The sequence below is a fragment of the Phodopus roborovskii genome, unplaced genomic scaffold (assembly GCF_943737965.1).
Source record: "Phodopus roborovskii unplaced genomic scaffold, PHOROB, whole genome shotgun sequence".
Taxonomy (NCBI): Eukaryota; Metazoa; Chordata; class Mammalia; order Rodentia; family Cricetidae; genus Phodopus; species Phodopus roborovskii.
The window spans coordinates 36,371,225-36,391,244 of NW_026126517.1; the positions used below are offsets into that span (position 1 = coordinate 36,371,225).

At 35.8% G+C, this 20,020-nt stretch overlaps 1 protein-coding gene across 9 annotated transcripts in view; it reads left to right on the forward strand.

Annotated features, from left to right (window-relative positions):
• Window positions 1-20,020, forward strand: part of Myo9a (myosin IXA) — a 207,475-nt gene that overhangs the window by 75,898 nt on the left and 111,557 nt on the right. For all 9 annotated transcript variants that reach the window (XM_051197651.1, XM_051197652.1, XM_051197649.1 and 6 more), the window contains 4 exons: window positions 4,353-4,450; window positions 8,358-8,484; window positions 11,609-11,698; window positions 17,069-17,185. In XM_051197651.1, coding sequence (XP_051053608.1) covers window positions 4,353-4,450; window positions 8,358-8,484; window positions 11,609-11,698; window positions 17,069-17,185 — 432 coding nt within the window. The remainder of the gene's footprint in view (window positions 1-4,352; window positions 4,451-8,357; window positions 8,485-11,608; window positions 11,699-17,068; window positions 17,186-20,020) is intronic.

A 20,020-nucleotide genomic window follows, 5' to 3' on the forward strand; every position in this document is an offset into this window, starting at 1 on the left:
ACTGAAAATATAAAAGTATTTCTGTTTTAGCTTATCTTTTACTTTATTTTCTAGTATTTTAGGTACCTTGTTTCACTCACTTTTGAAGCAAATAAGAGCATATAAGTTTTAAGAACCACCATTGATTTTTACTGTTTAAATATGTTCACTAGGTATGATGGCTCCTAACTATAATCCTAGTACTTTGGGGCTGAAGCATGAATATTTTCTCTCTCTCTCTCTCAAAAAAAAAAAAAAAAAAAAAAAAAAAAAGTAAAACAAAAACCCAGTAAGGCTAAATAAAACAAAGTCACAAAAAAGTACAAAAAAAAAAAAAAAAAAAAAAAAAAAATGGAGTCCTGTTTGTGTTGGCTCACTGGTATACCTGATGTCACTCCACTGAAGAAAACTGGTTTTCCCTTTCCCAGCAGTTACCATTTCCATTTAGTTTCTTGGTAAGTAGTGGGGCTTTGTGGTCACTTCTTCATGCTGGGATTTTGTCTGGTTTGAGCTTTTTCAGGTTTTATGCAGTCACAGTTTCTGTGAGTTCATATGTTTATCATCCCAGCTGTGTCTGTAAAACAGTTTCTTTGGAGCCATCCTCCACCTCTGGTTCTTATAATACTTGTGCATCCTCTTTAACACAGATCCCTGAGCTTTGAGAAGGAGGGCTTTGATAAAAACGTTCCATTTAAGGTTGCATACTCCAAAGCCTCTCACTCTGTGTATATTGTAGGTCTCTGTAGTTCCTATCACTTGAAGTAAGAAGCTTCTCTGATGAGGACTGATCTATGTATGATATAGCAATGTGTTTTTAAAAGTAATTTTATTGGTATGTTCCTTTAGCACAGTGGTTCTCAGCCTTTAATGTAGTTCCTTATGTCTCAGTGACCCCCAACCATGAAATTATTTTTGTCACTACTTCATAACTGTAATTTTGCTATTATTACAAATTGTAATGTAAATATTTGATCTATAGGATGGTCTTAGGCAACCCTTGTGAAAGGGTTGTTTGATTCCCAAAGGGGTCTTGATCCACAGGTTGAGAACTTCTGCTTTAGCATAGTAATAGCTAGGTTTTCCTCTAGCACACATAACCCATCTAGTCTCAGGTTCTTGGGCATGTAAACAGTGTCAGGTATAGATCCTAGCTCACAAAATTGGTCTTAAATTCAATCAAGAAGTGATTGGTTATTCTTATAACATTTATGCCACTACTGCACCAGTATATCTTGCAGGCAGTTCACTGTTGTAGGTTGCTGGGTAATGTTGATGATTACTTTCTTTTCCTGTACTGTGCAAAGTGCCTTCCAGCATCATGAATTCTAGTAGGGATGAAGCTTCTAATGAGGCACCAGCTTGATTTTTCAGTTTGGTGTTATAAATAAGTGGTATCTTCCATATGGCTTTGCCAAGAGGTTGTAAAGGGTAACCAATAGCCTTGGCAAATAAGCCTGTGATGTTTGGGAGGAGTTTCTATGGGACCCCCTTTGGCCAGGTCAACAGATGTAACTCATTCCTGGCACTGGGAGTTTTACTTGGTGCTTAAGATGTCTAGTTGGGCCTGGCAGTGGTGGTGCACACCTTTAATGCAAGCACTCAGGAGACAGGTAGGTAGGAGACAGAGGTAGGTGGATCTCTGTGAGTTCCAGGACACACTCCAAAGGTACATAGTGAAACCCTGTCTTGAAAAACCAAAACCAAAACCAAAACCAAAACCAAAACCAAAACCAAAAAACAACCAACCAACCAAACAACCCCATTGTCTCCCCCATTATATGGTGACTCTTTTCCATTTAAATTCCTTTCACATATGTTTATTTTTAAGAAGTTTATACAGGTAGTAGGTTTCCATATGGCATTTTAAAGGACTTTTTGTCTTAGTTGTTTATTCCCATATTCTCTCCTTTACTCTGCCCTTCTGTTTATCTCACCATTTAATCCTCCTAGTTTCTCTGTTATAACATTATGTTCTGGTTTTCTTTCCTTGGAAGAACCCTCCTCCCATTTCCTGGTCCTTAGTAGGTACCCAACCTCTAGGGTTATTATAAATGAAACATATGTATTTAAAGTTTAAAAAGTAGAATCCTCTAATAGAAAACATGCATTGTTTGTTTAAAAACAACAAAGCACAAACAAAGGACTTTATTGTACGCCAAAGAAAATTACTTAAAAAGAATTATCTTGGAAAGACATTGACATTTTTATGGAATGAATCTAAAAGTTATTTACAAAAATTTGTACTCAGAAAATCTGATTGATGGATGTGTTTCTTTGCAGCAAATTTAAACTTTCAGAGTGTGCATATGCATCTTTCCACATGGAGAATTAAAAAATGTTAGCATTCTAAAGTCAAATTCTGAGTTTTAGACTTTATTTCAAGATGTAATCATGAAATTATAATATCTAGATTTACTCTGGAAATACTTTAAAAATGAAAAAGCACTTTATTTTTTAAGGTTATTAGTAATTCAGCAATTGTTGGGAGTGAAAGTATTTATAGACCAGAACAGACACAGAAAAGATTTATCAGGAAATTGACATTGCTGTAAGAAACAGTCTCTGAAAGATAACTGTTCTCTGAGAATGTAGGTTCCATGTGTTAGTAAACAGACACCTGTTTCACTGTTTTGTTAAACAGTAAATGTTATGCATATGTTGTCTTCAGGTTAGCTATTTGTGGTAAGGTGGCATAGATCATTAAGAGTTAGACTCTAAATAATTTTCATAAGACATCATGGGGCTACTTGAATCAGGTTCTAAGTAGTCAGGGTCTGACTATTTGGTAGTTTCTGTTTTTATTTTCAACCTTTTTTTCTCCACATTTACTTCAGTAATTTGATCTTGGCATTGACTTGGTGCTTGCAGTTTGTCGTGAATAAAACAGATCAGTTCTTTTGTCCATTGACTAATTCCCTAGGAAGATAGGCATTAAAAAGTAAGTTGAAGTTTGAGATGTTTTTGACAGTCTCACTATAAAGTGGTGTGGGACTATGTAAGTGGATTGTATGTATGGTGTTATTGTTGACTGCTTTGTGTACTGAAATGCAGGGGTTACACTAAAAAAACACTCATTGGTTAGTTGTTTTGTTTGATGTTTTTTATAGATGGCATAGAGTTTGTCATTCTCCAGCCTCTGAGTCTGGAGTAGTGGGATTATAGAAATAAGCTACCATGTCTAGATGAAAAATAAATATATATTATTTTTTAATTTTTATAAGATTTATTTTTATTTATGTGTATGTGTGTCTTCCTGTTTGTGCATGTGAATACTTGCTTAAGTTGGAAGATTCCCAGAGTTGGAGTTACAGTCAGTTGTGAGATGTCCAATCTGAGTGCTGGGAACTAAACTCCAGTCATCTGCAAGAGTAGCAAGCACTCCATGAAAGTGTCAGGTGTATATATGGGGGTCAGAGTTCTCTTTTTCTCCCTTCACATAGTTTCTGGGAATTGAACTCAGCTTCGTCAGGCTTGAACAATAGGTGCTTTTCCCTCTGAATTAATTTCTATCCCTCAACAACTAATTTTTAGTATGTTTATTTTTATATGTCTGTGTATATTTATGTGGATGTATGCCACATGTGGCCTCTGCCCATGAAGGCCAGAAGGGAACATCAGATACCTTGGCACTGGAGTTATTGGTGATTGTTTGATGCCTGATGTCAGTGGTAGGAACTAACTTGAGTCTTCTTGAAGAGCAGCAAGTATTCTTAAGAGTGTAGTGATCTTTCTAGTCCTTCATTAACTACTTTTATTGACTTATGTGACATGTATTTTTTGAGGAGTCTTCTGTTTTGACATAATCCTTTTTTTTTCTGGATGAAGACTATGATGTGTGTATTTATTTACTTTTGCTACTCTTTATTCTTTATATACCTACTATAACATCAACTGGTTTATATTTATAAATCTAGATTTCCCTTTTCAACTGCATACTGTTATCATTTTTTTGTATGCATGTTTTTAATTCAAGGTCTTACATATGATAGATACTTTTTAAAATTTGGTTGAATAAATTAACATCTACTTATGGACTTGAACTCTCTTATGTTTTAAATCTCTAAAACTTTTTAGTACAAGTAAAAATCAAACTTGGTATCCACATATTTTATAAATCTGCTAACTCCTTACTTTGTCCATTTTGAGATCCTGTGCTGGAGATCGTTAAGGGGAGAAAGAAGGTACTGTTAATATTTGATAGATATGTTTACTTTGCTTATCTGTACTCCGATAAGAGGCTTAATGAGTTTGTGTGTAAATATTCTTCTAGTTCTAATCATTTACACAGGGGCCTACTTAAATTAATGAATGGCTTATATTGTTTTTTAATGGGTAATTTTGATGTATTTTCTCCCACCTTTTGTCTTCAACAGGATTGCTTCACAGTGGAGGGAGAAGATTTGAGGCATGATTTTGAACGCTTACAATTGGCCATGGAAATGGTAGGATTTCTTCCCAAGACACGAAGACAGTGAGTTTTTATTTAAAATTTTATTCATTTATTGTAGTTTTGTTATTTCCAATAGAAAATAAAACTTGTCAGACATTTCTCTTACTTATTTTGAAACCATTTTTATTCTTTGACAATTCTTATATACAATGTATCTTTATCATGTCTATCTTCAGCTTCCTCTTAAAATCCACTGAATAGAATTAGTGTTGCTTGCATTAGCATGGAGCCTACCTGCAGCCATATCCATGAAGAAAAATGGACTTTGTCTTCTCCAGTTGCCAGTAGCTCCACTGCCAGGGATGGAACCTCATGAATCCTCCCTTAGGCATGCTGTGATTATTCACTGGCTTGATTTTTGTGCAGTCTTTTGCAGGTTACTATAGACTCTGTGAGTTGAAAAACTCAGTGACCATGCAAGTCCAGAAGGCAGTATTTGGAGCACTCCTCTTCATTCTTTAACCCTGCCTGCTGTGGTGTTTCCTGAATGTTGTAGGATTTATACAGAAGTCTTATTTAGGACAGATCACACAGTAGTTGGACCAGTTATAAGTCTCTGTATTGACTGCCCACTGCAAAAATAATTTTTTTTTGACTATGGTTGGGAGCAGCCCTAATATATGGGTATAAACATAAATATTTAGAAGGCAGTTTGACAGAATGTCTTTAGCAAAATAATATTATTGATCCTTCTACTAGGGCTATAACCTCCTTAGTCTCCTTATCTTTTGACCACAGTTGCAATATTCTTTCTTGTGGAGCAGGTCTTAGATCCCATCAGAAAATAGTTGTTTATCTCCATAATTGTCATGTCACTTTCCTTGACTTTTTTAAAGTTTTACAAATGGCATCACTATTGCTTTAGTTATATTAAGATTTGAGTGTTTTCTCTCCCCCCCTTTTTTTTAGTCTTTGAGAAGCTGATAAAAGCTAAAATACTTTGCTAAAATGTATATCCTTAGGCATTTGCATATGATTTGGGAACTTCATGAAGCTTTCTGAAACCTACCCATGGACATAAGTTAAAAAGTGTTGCTTTTATTTTAAACAGTCTTTTATTTTCCATATCAGTTAAGTTATGCATGTTATATGTTAAGTCATGCATGTCTATATGTAAAATAAAACATTATATGCATATACATGTGTGATGTTGTATTAATCTTGATCTGTGGCTATAGCTCCATAATAGAGTACTTGCCTTGCATACAGAAAACCATAGACTCAATCCCTAACAGCAGTACTGTCAACAAAAACTAAACCAAACAAAAAACCCAAAAAACCCCACAATACCTTTATATATGTTAATATACTCAAAATGTAAATGTAAACTTTTTAAAAGGGCTAGAGAAGATGGCTCATTGGATGAAATGTTTGCTGTGCATAAAAGAGGGCTGGAGTTCAAATCCAGAATCAACATTAGAAAAGCTTGGTGGGCATGATGGCCTCCTTTTGATCCTAGTGGATAGGAAGCAAAGATAGGAATCTCAATAGCCAAAATGGAAAAACGACAAGTTCTGGTTCAGCAAGAGACCTTACCTCAATATATGCTTAAGATGGAGAGAAATGCGAAAGGAACTGTGAATTGGAGTGATGGCTCAGAGGTTAATAACACTGTCTGATCTTCTAGATGAGCCTGTTCAATTCCCAATATGGATATGGCCCCTCACAACCATTTGTTCCAGGGGATCTGCTGCCCTCTTTTGGCTTTTACAGGTGCTACATGAATGTGTTGCATATACAAATGTGTAAGCAAAATACTTATGCACATGAAATAATAAATAAATTGAATGATATCTTCATTTCAACATTAATGTGCCAATTTCTGAAACAAAAATATGAAAAGTGGGTCATACATTTTTGTTATTTTTTTGACTTCTAGTTTTTATGATGTTTTAGTGATAACTGAATGCGTTTTTCTGTTTTGGTTTTTTGAGACAGGGTTTTTCTGTAGTTTTGGAGCCTGACCTTGAGCTCACAGATCTGCCTGTCTCACCTTCCTGAGTGCTGGGAGTAAAGGAGTGCACCACCACTATCCTGCTTAGTTTTCTTAGAATACTTTTATTTTTTTGGAATTGACTTATATTTTCTATTTTAAATTAAGAGTAAAAAGCATACTCACGAATTTGATGTTGATTAAATACCTCTTGAAGTATATTTGGTTCTGAAACAATATGTTTGTTTTAATTAGAATATTTCCTAATTTTGTAAAGTCAAATTTCAGCTATTATAAATTCTTAATTATAGGAAAATGTAAGAAAACACATGGTTAAATTTTCACAATAGGTTAGATTTATCCTAAGGATATAATAAATCAATAAGGCATATAGATATGTGTATTTAGGGTGTTTAAAAATATTTTATTTTTAATTTTAATCATGTGTATATATCTGTGTGGATTTGTACTCATGAGTACAGTGTCCATGGAGGCTAGAAGAGGGTGACTGATTTCCCTGGGATTGGAGTTGCAGGCTTTTGTGAGCCATCTGATGTGAGTGCTGAAAACTGAATTTGTGTCCTCTTCAAGAGTAGTTAGAGTGGTCTTAACTGGTGAGCTGGCCTTCTCTCCAGTATCTCTTGAGAGTCTTAAAAAAACTGTGTATGTGTGTGTGTGTAAGAAGTTCTTGGTTACTTCTAAGACATACAAGGTTGCAGCAGATGTTAGCAAAAGTGAAGACAAGAAGTTTGAGTTAGTAATTCAGTAAGCTTTTTGTAAAGAGATGGGCAACACATTGAATCTAGGTTGATTTATTTAAAATATGACTTACAGTATTTTGGTAAGAGTTGTTCAGGATTCAAGTGGAAGTATGTCTCTTGAGTTAGCTGGGGCTAATGGGATATAATGTGCATGTGGAAGGTTTACTTTTAAAGTTGGTTAATTTTTATGTGTATTGGTTGTTTGCCTGCATGTATGTCTTCACCATGTGCATGTCTGGTGCCAGTGGAGACCAGAAAAGGACATCAGAACCTCTGGAACTGGAGTTACAGATGGTTGCAAGCCATCATGCAGCTGTTGGGAATTGAACTTAGGTCTTCCTAACTGCTGAGCCATCTCTCCAGCCTGAGCAATTAGTTTTGAATGATAGGTATATACGTCCAGGAGGGAAGTAGACAAAAGAGTGTTCATTTGAAAGTATTTCACAGTAAGTGATATGGTATTTACGAGTAAATCCCACCAGCTTCATAATTAAAAATTATATATATATATTGTATACATACATATATATCATATATATGTATACATTTATACATACGTACACACACACACACACACACACACACACACATATATATATATATGTTTTTCCCCCCCAATGGTACCATAATAAACATTTAAAAAATAAAATTAAATGTGAAAAATTTCCTAGGATACTGGATAGAAAGTAGATTCCAAAGCCTTCCTTTTGGAGATTCCTTTTCAGTGTTTCTGAAATAACATGCAGAAGAATAGCATTTAGAAAGGAATGGCTTGCCAGGCCTTGGTTGGTCACGTCTTTAATCCCTGCACTTGGGATGCAGAAGCAGGTGGATCTCTTGTGAGATCAAGGCCAGCCTGGTTACAGAGTGAATTCTAGGACAGGCTCCAAAGCAATAGAGAAACCCTGTCTTGAAAAACAAACAAACAAACAACAACAACAAAAAAGGAATGGTACTTGTGAAACATTATAGAAAATCCAAGAAGCCCTCTTAGAAGAATTATGCAACAAATGCCATATGTTGTATGTAATATATGTATTATATATGTAATGTTACATGTAAATAATTTAATACTTGACCTATAATTAATAGTAAAGTTTAGTTAAAATTACCATTGTTTTGTGAAGATTAAATACTTCATAACTTGTACTGGTAAATTTGTTTTGGATTTTGGAGTGAAATGAGCTTTGAGAACGTACATTGCAAACTTTAATCTGTGCTTTTATTTTTATAGGATTTTCTCTCTGCTCTCAGCAATACTCCATTTGGGTAATATCTCCTATAAAAAGAAGACCTATCGAGATGATTCTATTGATATCTGTAATCCTGAAGTACTGCCTATTGTCTCAGAATTACTAGAAGTGAGTCATTCATTTTTAGTCCTTATTTCAGATACTGGATAATGTCTTATTTTATTTATCCTTTATACTTGTAAGTGAGCTTATTTAGTTAAAAATCATTTTATATGATACTGTTTTAAGATTGGCTTGAGGTGCTTTTTTAAAATTTGAAATTTCAAGTAATACCTTTTAGATCATGGCTCATATGCCCCTTCATGGAGTTTAACCTTATTAAGAAGTATAAAGTAATTCATTGTGCATAGAACCAGTTACTGCTCCTTGGCATAATTTAGGTTAGTTTCAGAGGAAAAAAATATTTATTAGTATATGTCCATTATAAAGCTACAGTGCCACTTGAGAGCATCTACCTCTTTTTTTATTTCTCTAGCTTCAGTGTTTTTCTTTGACTGTCATTGCTTATTAACTTCAATGGGGTGATATTGTAACAGAAGACTCAGGAAAAAGGAATGCCTTTAATTGTGGCTAGATCCATTCATTGAAATAAATTTCTACCAAGATGTAGACTATTGTATCTGGAGATTGTAATTTTGAAGGACTAGATTTTAATCAGGCATTTCAAGTAACATTTTAGTCAGTCGTTTAGTATTATGATAAGTTAGGACATTGTCCCTGATGGTACTACTTTAAACCCAGAAAGAAATAGCAAGGATTCTATCTAGTCTTAATTTAGTATTCTTTTGTCAGGCTAGTTAAGAGAGGTTTAGGGAAATTAAAAGAGAAATTCAGCTGGTAATGTACCTGTTATATAAGCATGGATACCTGAGTTTGGATCCATGAACCTAAGTAAATGTTGGTCTTGTGCTTCCATAATCTAAGCACTGGGAGGGGGACAGAGATAGATGGCAGGAAAGGCAATACCCTGAGCTTACTGCCAGTCAGTATAGCTAGTCTCAGTGATCTCTGAGAGACCCTGCCTGAAACATTAAGGTGGAATCAGGCATGGTAGCCATGTCTTAAATCCCAGCACTCAGGAGTAAGAGGCAGGCAGATCTTTGTGAGTTCAAGGTCAGCCTAGTCTACATAATCAGTTCTAGGACACCCAGGGCTACAAAGAAAGATCCTGTCTCAGAAAACAAAACAAAGTAAGACTGTCAGAAATAAACAAATATTTGACATTGAATCCTACCTTCCACAGTGCCTATATACATACACACACTGAACACACACAGATGCACATAGTTTTTGTTCTGAAAATCTTTTTATATGTATAATAGTTTTGCTTGCATGTATGTATGTGTGCCATGTGTGTACCTGGTAATCAAGAAAGTCACAAGAAGATGTCATATTCTCTGGAACTGGAATTACAGTGGTTTTGAGCCACCACATGGGTGTTCAGAACTGAAACAAGGTCCTCTGCAAAAGCAATTTTTTTAAAATTAAATTTTTTATTTAAATTAAAAACAATCTTATTTATGTATCAATCCCCGTTCCCTCTCCCTCCTGTCTTCCCATTCCCCCCATCATCTTCCCATCCCACCCCCATCCACTCCTCAGAGAGGATGAGGTCTCCTATGGGGGATCATCAAAGTCTGTCACATTATTTGGGGCAGGACCGAGGCCCTCCTCCCTGTATCTAACCTGAGAGAATATCTAACCCTTCATAGGGAATGGGCTCCAAAAAGCCCATTGATGTACTAGGAATACATAAGAGAGACATATATGGACACGTTCCCCCGCCCCAGTCCCCAGAAGGGGAAAGTGATAAGATCTCCTGAGTAAATTGGGAGGACCAGGGGAGAGGGAAGGAGGTAGGAGAAAGAGGAGGGGAGAAGTGGGGGAGGAGAACATGAGGGATCAGGAAGGTTGAATTGGGGGAAGAACAGAAGAGAGCAAGGAAAGAGATACCTTAATAGAGGGAGCTATTATGGGCTTAGTGAGCAACCTGGCATTAGGGAAAATTTACAGGCATCCATAAGAATGACCCCAACTAAGTAAAAATAGTGGAGAGGCTACCTTAAATGCTCTTCCCCTTTAATGAGATTGATGACTACTTTTAATGCTATCATAGATTCTCCAGAAGCAAAAGCAGAGATTTACAGCTAAGCACTGAGCAGAACTCCTGGAATGCAGTTGTAGAGAGGGAAGAGCAAAGGGGTCAAGGTCATGCTGGGGAAAATCACAAATAGCTGACCTGAGCAAGTGGGAGCTCATGGACTCTAGACTGTCAGCTGGGGATCTTGCACAACATCAAACAAGGCCTCCTGAATGTGGGTGTCAGATGGTGGGCTTGGGCTGGCAGTGGAGCCAGTATTTATACCTAGTGCATGAATGGGCTTTTTGGAGCTCATTCCCCATGGAAAAAACAAATGTTTTTTAACCACTGAGCCATTTATCCAGTTCCCTTTTTTTCTTTTCCCCCTAAATTTAATAATTTAGTCAGGTGTTGATGGGTGTATGCCTGGAACCTTAGCACTCAGAAGGTTGAGGCAGATGGTTCACCATGAGTTTGAAGCCAGCTTGGGCTACAGAGTGAGACTCTGTTACAAACAGAGTAGGGGTAAAAGCGAAATAGTACCTTTATCTGAAAGTTCAGTACTCAAATATAAAAATAAACATAAGTATTCATTAGTATTCCTACAATTCAAGGAGTCTATGCCCTTATCTTTATTTTAGATTGTGAAATCTAGAAAAGCACACGTATGTATCTGTTTTGTTGATAGACTGTCTTACTGTGTTACTCAAGATGACCTTGAACGTAATCCTTCTGCCTCAGACTTGAGTGCCAGAAGTTTAGATTGGTGCCTCTGTTCTCGTGTGTGTGTGTGTGTGTGTGTGTAGAGAGAGAGAGAGACAGAGACAGAGACAGAGAGAAAGATGCTGGTGAGAACCCATGACTTCACAGCTAGGCAAGCTCTACTGTAGAGTTAAACGTTCATTTGGAAGCATACTTTGAAAAGAAACCATTTGTTATATTTTTTTTCTATTTTAGGTAGAGGAATTATTGTTAGTGATATGCTTAAATTTTGTTTTAGATGTTATTAAGATTGTTATGTATTTTCTTTGCATTTCTTTATATTCGTTGTATATTTCTTTCATTAAAGTTTTTTCTCTGGTTAGCTTTTCAGTATAGCAGTTCAGTCTCTGTCATACATCTTACATATTGATATGCCTTTCTACTTTATAGGTTAAAGAAGAGATGCTCTTTGAAGCATTAGTTACAAGGAAGACGGTGACAGTGGGAGAAAAACTTATTTTACCATATAAGCTGGCAGAGGTATGATTTCCTTGGGTATCAGTATTTTTATTATTCTAGAATATAGAGTTTTTTTTTTTATAAAATTAACATAATATTAGGGAAAATATAGCTTAAAATTCAGTGTGCTTTTATATTTACTTTAAATATTAGACTATACAAAATATAAGATAGAACCAAAGTTGTCAAATTTAGTTAGATCCAACAAGCCAACAGAAAGAAAAGGGAAGGCATAAAATCAGAGACCCACTTATTTGAACATTCAAGAATCCTATAAAAACACTAAACTGAAAGCCTGGTTGGTGTAGACTCATGCAGTCCCTGATATATGCAGCTTCAGTCTCTGTGAGTTCGGATGAGTTTTAGAGGGCTTTGTTTCCTTGGTGTCCTCCATCCCCTCTGGCTCTTTCTTACACTCTGTCTCCTCTTCCATGGGATTCCCTGAGCTCTGAGGGGGGAGGATTTGATGGAGACATCTCATTTAGGTCTGGATGTTCCAAGGTCTCTCACTCTACTTAATGTCTGGCTGCGAGTTTCTGTATTTATTTCCATCTGTTTCAGGAGGAAACCTCTATGATTGCTGAAGAAGGCACTATCTATGAGTATAGCAGAATATCATTAGGAGTTTGTTTTTGTTGCTTTACAAAACAGAATTTCTCTGTGTAACAGCCCTGGCTGTTGTCGAATTTGCTTTGTAGACTAGGCTGGCCTTGAACTCAGGGATCTGCCTGCCTTTGCTTCTTGAGTGCTGGGATTAAAAGTGTACTTACTTCATTGCTGCCCAGCCTTCTTTTCGTCTTTCTTCCTTTCTTCCTTCTTTTTTTTTTTTTTTCTTTTTTTGTTTTCCAAGACAGGGTTTCTTTGTATTGCCGTGGCTGCCTGGAAACTCACTCTGTAGACTAGACTGGTCTTGATTCACAGAGATCTGCCTGCTTCTGCTTCCCAAGTGCTGGGGTTAAAGACGTGTGCCGTCACCGCCCAGCCTTCTTTCCTTTTCTTAAGACCAGTGTATTTGGTTTTACCCTAGCTCCCTGGGCGCTCTAGCCTTTGGTTCTTGGTCACCCAAATAGGGTTTCATCTTGTGGAGTGGGCCTTAAATCAAATCAGGTATTTTCTTTGCACTCCATTGTACTCTGAATGTTTTATGTGTTAGATAAGTACTCTACCACAGAACTATATACCCAGCCCCTCTTCATTATTCTGTTTCATTTTATTATTGTAGGCCAAGTAGATGAGAGATAGGAATATAAATGGAAGCAGTATTTCACCCCAGTGGTTATTTCTTCAGTCATTTGCTGCCTCTTCTTCCTTTTCTTCTTCTTAATTGCTGGCTAGTCTTTTAGTTTCTTTTACTTCCTTACTTCCTTTTTGTTTGATTTTTTTTGGGGGGGGTCTCAGTAGGGGGTTTCAAGACTTTTTGTTTTGTTTTGTTTTGTTTTGGGTCCTGGAGCTCACTCTGTAGACCAGGCTGACCTTGAACTCAGAGATTTGTCTGCTTCTACCTCTTTGAGTTCTTGGATTAAAGGTATGAGTCACCTTTCTTGGCTTTCCTTGAATTCTTAAAATGTAGGATTCAGTATTCTGTTTTTTTCTTCCCTATTATCTTAAATATCTGAATATTTAGGCTGCCAGGTGTTGTTTTTATTATTATTGTATTACTCGGGTTCATAAGGGTATAAAAGCTACAAGTTCAAGAAAATGATGAGTATCCAAAACATAGTTAGGAATGTGAGGTTAGCACTGTAAAAGATTCAGAACCAAGGATGTTGATGTTGAACTCCAGGGAATTTATTGTGAATGGCATTGATCTGTTCATCGCACAATCTACAGTCTGTGTTCTATTCCACGAGCTCCCTTTTGAACAGCATGAAGCAGGCTTGTAAGCTTCTCTTTTATATTTAACTTCAGTGATTAAATAATTCTTTCCCAGTGTTTTATGTCATATGATACAATTTTAATTACATTTTGCTATTAAATTAGCTTTTAATCCTTGTTTTATTTTTTCACAACATTTTTGATATATTTCATTGTTTAGTAAGTACTTGAAAATTCTAAATAGGGCTTGAAATGTGAGCCAGTCCTTAAGCGTTGGCATTTTATACAAAGAGCAATGGAAAGTCCATTTTGAACTAAATTGTTTTCTTGGGCTTTTTAAAATTAATATTCTGGCAGCAGTGTAATTTGATGTAGCATAGGTTTACCATTGTGGCAATTTACATTGGTCATATGAGTCTATACTTTAATTTTTTGGAATAGTGGTATACTGACTGATGATAAGGTGTTCATACAGCCTGTGATATTATTTGACACTCGATTCTTTTCTACGTTCATAGATTATTGATAGGACTCCTTTTCTTATGATTATAGGTAGGACTGAAGTAATATTGCCCCTGTATCTCTTGATCTCCCCACTGTCTTGGACTGTCAGTGGGGACTCAGTCTTAGGAACTAGAGGTGGCATTCTGTAGGCAGAATTTTCTTTCCTGCCCACCAGTTCCTAAAAAAACTGACACAGAAACTTCATATTAAGTATAAATGCTTAGCTGATTATCTCAGGCTTATTACTAACTGGCTCTTACAACTTACATTAACCTGTTTCTATTGGCCCTGCAACTCCTGCTTCCTCTTTGTCTTTCTTTCATTGGCAGCTCCTCTCACTCGTACTTTGACTTCCCAGTGTTTTTAGTCTGGTCATGGGGCCTCTCTAATCCTCAGGTTCTCTCCCTGCCCCAGGATCGCTCTTCTGGTCGTTAGTTCAGGCTTATTACTAGCTAGCTTTTACTGCTTGATCCAATTTTGTTAACCTACATTCTGTCACGTGGTGTTACCTCTCTTTATTTCTTGTGAGTTGCCATGTGGGTGCTGGAAACCCAGGTTCTCTGGAAGATCAGCCAGTGCTCTTAACTGCTAAGCCCTCTCTCCAGCCCTGCAGCATGGTATTTCTTGTCATGTGCAATTTGTTTCCAAAGTGTGATTAAGAGATTATTAGATTGAAGGTCTCTAATTCCTTTAAACAAGCATTCTGTAATTAATCTAAAACCATTTAGTAATTTAGTATCTTCTTCTGACTTTTTTTTTTTTTTTTTTTTTTTTTTTGAGGCAGGCTTCTCTGTGTAGCTTTGTAGACCAGGCTGGCCTCGAACTCAGATTTGCCTGCCTCTGCCTCCCGAGTGCTGGGATTAAAGGCATGTGCCACTACCAACTGGCTAGTATCTTCTTTTAAAACAACTAAAATATCAATTAAGAACTGCAACTCAAATCAACTAAGGGCTGCAAGATAAGCTCAATAGGTGCAAGTACTTGCAGCCAGGCAATGATAAATTCCCAGATGAATAAATATTTAAAAATCAACTGATTTAGATTTATAATTTTGTTTTTTAAAATCTTTCACTATTATAATGTATCAAGTGGTGATTACAAGAATAAAGTTCATTATGTTTAGAGTTCCAAGTCTGTTAGTTTGAGTTTACATTGCTTTGACAAAATTCATCAGAAAATCAGAAAAAACCTGCTGGATGAGAGGATTTACTTTTGCACTGTGTTGTAGGTTTTTTAGTCCATTGTAGGACATTCTATGTGTCTGGATGCATAGTAAGGCAGAAGAGGGTGGTGGAACAGAGCCTGTTAATGGCAGCCAGGAAGCAGTGTAAATCACGCAGAAGGTCTAGGGCAAGATATAAACCTCAAGGCACAAATCAGTGACCTATTTTCTTCCACTCAGGTGCTTCCTTTTATAGTTCCTCCACTTCTGTCAGATTTTTAATCCATCAGTGGAATTAACTATTGATTCAGTTAGAGTTCTTATAATATTATTATCTCTGCAAATGCCGTTTCAGATACACACAGAGGTATAAATTTCTAGCCTCTTAGACATCTTAAGTCCATTCTAGTTTACAGTAAAAATTAGCTGTCATAGGGAATGAACACATCAGTATGGAGTAATGTATTTGAGGGCCATTTTAGGCACTGAAGGCAAGATGAGTTTAGAAGCTGCAATAGGAAGGACAAAGATGTTTGCTTTGTGTAGAATGGTGATATGCTAAGAAAAGGAGAGAAATATTATTTGGTATGATCAGTAGGACTTATTAATGACTTGAATAATGGGAGATAGGATTGAAATGAAAATGATAAGTTAGACTGCATTACAAAGGGAATGACTAGAGAGTATAGAATTAGGTAAAGAATAGAGGGTAAATATAGCCTAATTTGGTGTATGTGGATTCTTTATGACTTGTTTTTAAAAATAAAAATTTTGATTCCTATAACCAAATAGATTTGATTAATCTGAAGTTTGTTTTTAACTCAAGAATGTACTTTTATAAAATGCTTATATCTTATATCCTATGCTTCTTTTGCTTCATTTATTTTACATTGCTTAATTTGCTGAGTTTCTCTTACCTTCTGAAGGAAATAGAATATTATTGTAGTTTACTGCTTAGTGAATGTGTTCTTAAAAAAAAATAGTGTTAAGATGCATTGTATGTCCAGGTGGTGGTGACTCACACCTTTAATCCCAGCAGTTGGGAGGCAGAGGCAGGTGGATCTCTATGAGTTCAAAGCCAGCCTTGTCTACAGAGCAACTTCCAGGACAGCCAGGGCTACACAAACAAACTGAGCTTGCTTTATGCTATGTCGTTCATCCCTGTTTCCTCCTTCCCATGTGGGATTACATGAAGGTTGTCATGCCCCCTTCCCCCATTTATGTGGATTCTGGGGATCTGTCCTCATGCTTTTCTAACAAGCAATTTATTTGTTGAGCCATCTCCTTAGCTCTGATCCCCCCCCTCCAAAAAAATAATCCCAAACAAATTTAGATTACTTGGATAGTACCAAGAAAATAGTGAAGTGATAGAAAAATATACATTTCATAATTCCCTAATCCAGAGATTGTTACTATTTCCTGGAATGGAACAGTACTATAGTACTGTGAAAGACAAACTCAAGATAGCTAGTAGGATCATTGTGGCAGTCTGTTTTATGAGTGTAAGAAGGATTTGCAAATGGTAATGTCCTGTTTTTGCTGCCAGATTTATTTCTTAACTTAGAATATTCGCTCCTATTTTAGTTGGTATGGTTATTTGTTTTCTGACTTCCCATTTTACCACCTTTATTTGGGAGAAAATATGCCTCCATAGTCAGTAAAAAAGGCTTTGAACTGAGTGATTCATACGTTATTTTTGTTTCATGGCCATTTTTTCCTAGACTCCTGAGTTGGACTAAATTAGAGTACATGTAGAAAACTTCAACTATAGGTTAAACTGACAGAAATTCAGTTTCTAATTCAAAATAGGTTTTCCTTCTGAAGTAAAACTAAAAAAAGTCTTTGTTATTATATCTTAGTGAAATTATTATCATTCACTTTACACTCATAATTCTCTCTGTGTTTTGTAGGCTGTGACTGTGAGAAACTCCATGGCTAAGTCTTTATACAGTGCTCTGTTTGACTGGATAGTGTTTCGTATTAATCATGCACTTCTGAATAGTAAGGATTTGGAACACAATACCAAGGTAAGGATCTCTTGTATTATATTTTACCTGAAAATTGTTCAATAAACTGGTGAGTACTTGAAAATTTAAGGAGTACAATTATTAGAGTCAAATTAACTTTACTTCTCTTACTTCCTTAAACAGGTTCTGCGTGTCTTTCTACACCGTTTCCTTATGTATTTACATGCTATGGGCATTTATATACAAAGTTGAACTTAAAAATAGAAATAGAGCTGGACATAGTGGCATATGCCTTTAATCCCAGCACAATGGAGGTAGAGGCAGGCCTGGTCAACAAAGTGAGTTCCAGGATGGCCAGGGCTACACAGAGAAACTCTGTCTGGAAAAAAACAAACAAAACAAAACAAAAAGAAATAGAAATAGAAGAATCGTGCTTTTTGTATAAAAATCTCTTAAAATTGATTTTTTATGAAAATTATTTTAACGTAAGATTTCTTGAACTATATATAATTACATATATTTAAATCATTGTGTAATTATTGGCAGCAAACTCCCTTTAAAACAAAATAATTGTATAATTAAAGGTGTGGTGGCACATGCCTTTAAACCCAGTACTGGGAGGCAGAGGCAGGTGGATCTCTTGAGTTTGAGGCCAGTCTGGTCAATGGAAAGAGTTCCAACACAGCCAAGTCTACATGGAGAAACCCTGTCTTGGATGGGGGGTGGGGGAGGGAAGTTAAAAAAAAAAACCAAATTATAATACTGTGATTTGTATCTTAAATGATCTCACTGCAAGTAAATATTTTTATTTCATTCTAAACAATACTAAAATAAGAATGCTACTGTATAGCCAGGCTGTTCTTGAACTTGAGATCCTTCTATGCCTGACTGATAGTGCTTGGGGTTACAGGTGTACTCTACCATGTTCTAATATGGGTATTCTTTTACTGACCTTTGTGTGCTTCTCTGTAGATAAATTCTGTTTATTATTGATGGATTTAAGGATGTGCATATTTTAAAAATTTGTTATCTATTGCTTTCCCAAAAGGACTGTATACTTCTACCAGTGTGTGTAGTTCTTTTTTTCGCTGAACTTTCATCCATATTATATATTATCAATAATTATATTTTCTAATATAATAAGAAATATTATCCTCCTCCCATTTTTTTTTTTTTTACCATTCTTTATAGGAATGAAAGCCAAGTATATTGTCATGTTTTTCTTAATCTTGTTTCTCCTATGTATTATTTACATCTTAGTTCTGTTTTATTTTTCTTTCTATTTTTAAGAGCTATTGTGGACATTTTAGAGATTTAGTTTGATGCATATTGCAAATACTTTCATTTACTTTTAAATATTCATGCTATAAGTTTTTATGAATCTATTTTTGCCATTCTTTTATAATCTTTTCACATATGTAATTACTTATATAGAAAGGCTTCTAGTACAAGTTTATAAAATATTTAGTATCCTACTTTTACTATTTAATACTGTTTTCAAATTGGAACTTTGTTTGCTTGGGTTTTGTTTTGTGTTTTGAGACAGGGTCTCCTTACATCGGCTTGGATGTCCTGGAACTCACTATGTAGACTAGACTAGCCTCAGACTCACCGATTTACCTGCTTTTGCTTACTCTGAGTGCTAGGATTAAAGGGATGTGCCATCATGCGCTTCCTTTTTCTTGATTGTATTTTTAGGGTATTGCAGGATATTGCAGTTTAGGCATGACCTGCCATTCTCCTGCTTCCTCTTAAGTGTTATAATCATAGGGTATGGTACCATGCCCACCTCTTGACTTTATTTTAATGTGACAGATTATGCATGTAAAGCTTTAATAATTTTAGATTCATTAAAATTTTTAATAGCCATTATGGTCCAATTACTGATTAAAGGTGTTATTAATATTGTTTTGTTTGTTTAATCCTATTGATGTAGATGAAAATTTATGTCCTGCCTAGTCTCACATCTGTTTTGCTCCAAATAAACACACAAAGACTTATGTTAAGTATAAAATGTTTGGCTGATGGCTTAGGCTTTTTATTGGCTAGCCTTGTCTTAATTATTAACTCATTTCTATTAATCTATGTAATGCCATGAGGCTGTGGCTTACCCATAATCTGGCCATGTTACTCCTTTGACGGCATGGTGTCCTCTCTCTACCTCCTCTCCCCATCCTTCTCCTTGTCTCTCATAGCCTGACATGTACTTCCTGCCTGGCTACTGGTCAATCACTGTTTTTTTTCATCAACCAATAAGAGAAACATATATATAGAAGAACATCCTCCATCATATTGAATCAATGTAAAATTATTCTTTTTTAAAAGAAAATATTTTTATTTTGCATGCATTGGTATTTTGCCTGCATGTTTGATGTCTGATTTCCAGGAACTGGCATTACAGACAGTTGTGAGGTACATGTGGGTGGTGGGAATTGAACCAAGATCCTCTGGAAGAGCAGCCCACGTTCTTAACCCCTGAGCCATCTCTCCAGTCCCATAAAATTATTCTTAATATTTTTTATATTTCAAGTACTTCTATAACTATAAAACCATATCTCAATCTTATTATTACATGAACTTATTTGTGAAGAACATTATTTCATTTTCTATGTGACTAGATTTTAGTAACCAAAATTATATAAAACCCTCCTCTTTTTTTATTTTATTTAATTTTATATAACAGTCCAATTAAATGAAAATAAACATTTATACACAATATTTGGGAATTTGGGCGTCGTTCTTTCCAAACTACTTCCTGCTGGTAAGGGGCGCTGTCTTGGGGGATTCGAAGAAGATTCAGATATCCTGGCTGTAGTCTGTAGGGCTGTTTTGTCCAGCTGTTTTGAATGTAGGATCAGCTTGTACTCTGTTTCAGGCGGTCTGGCGTGATCAAAC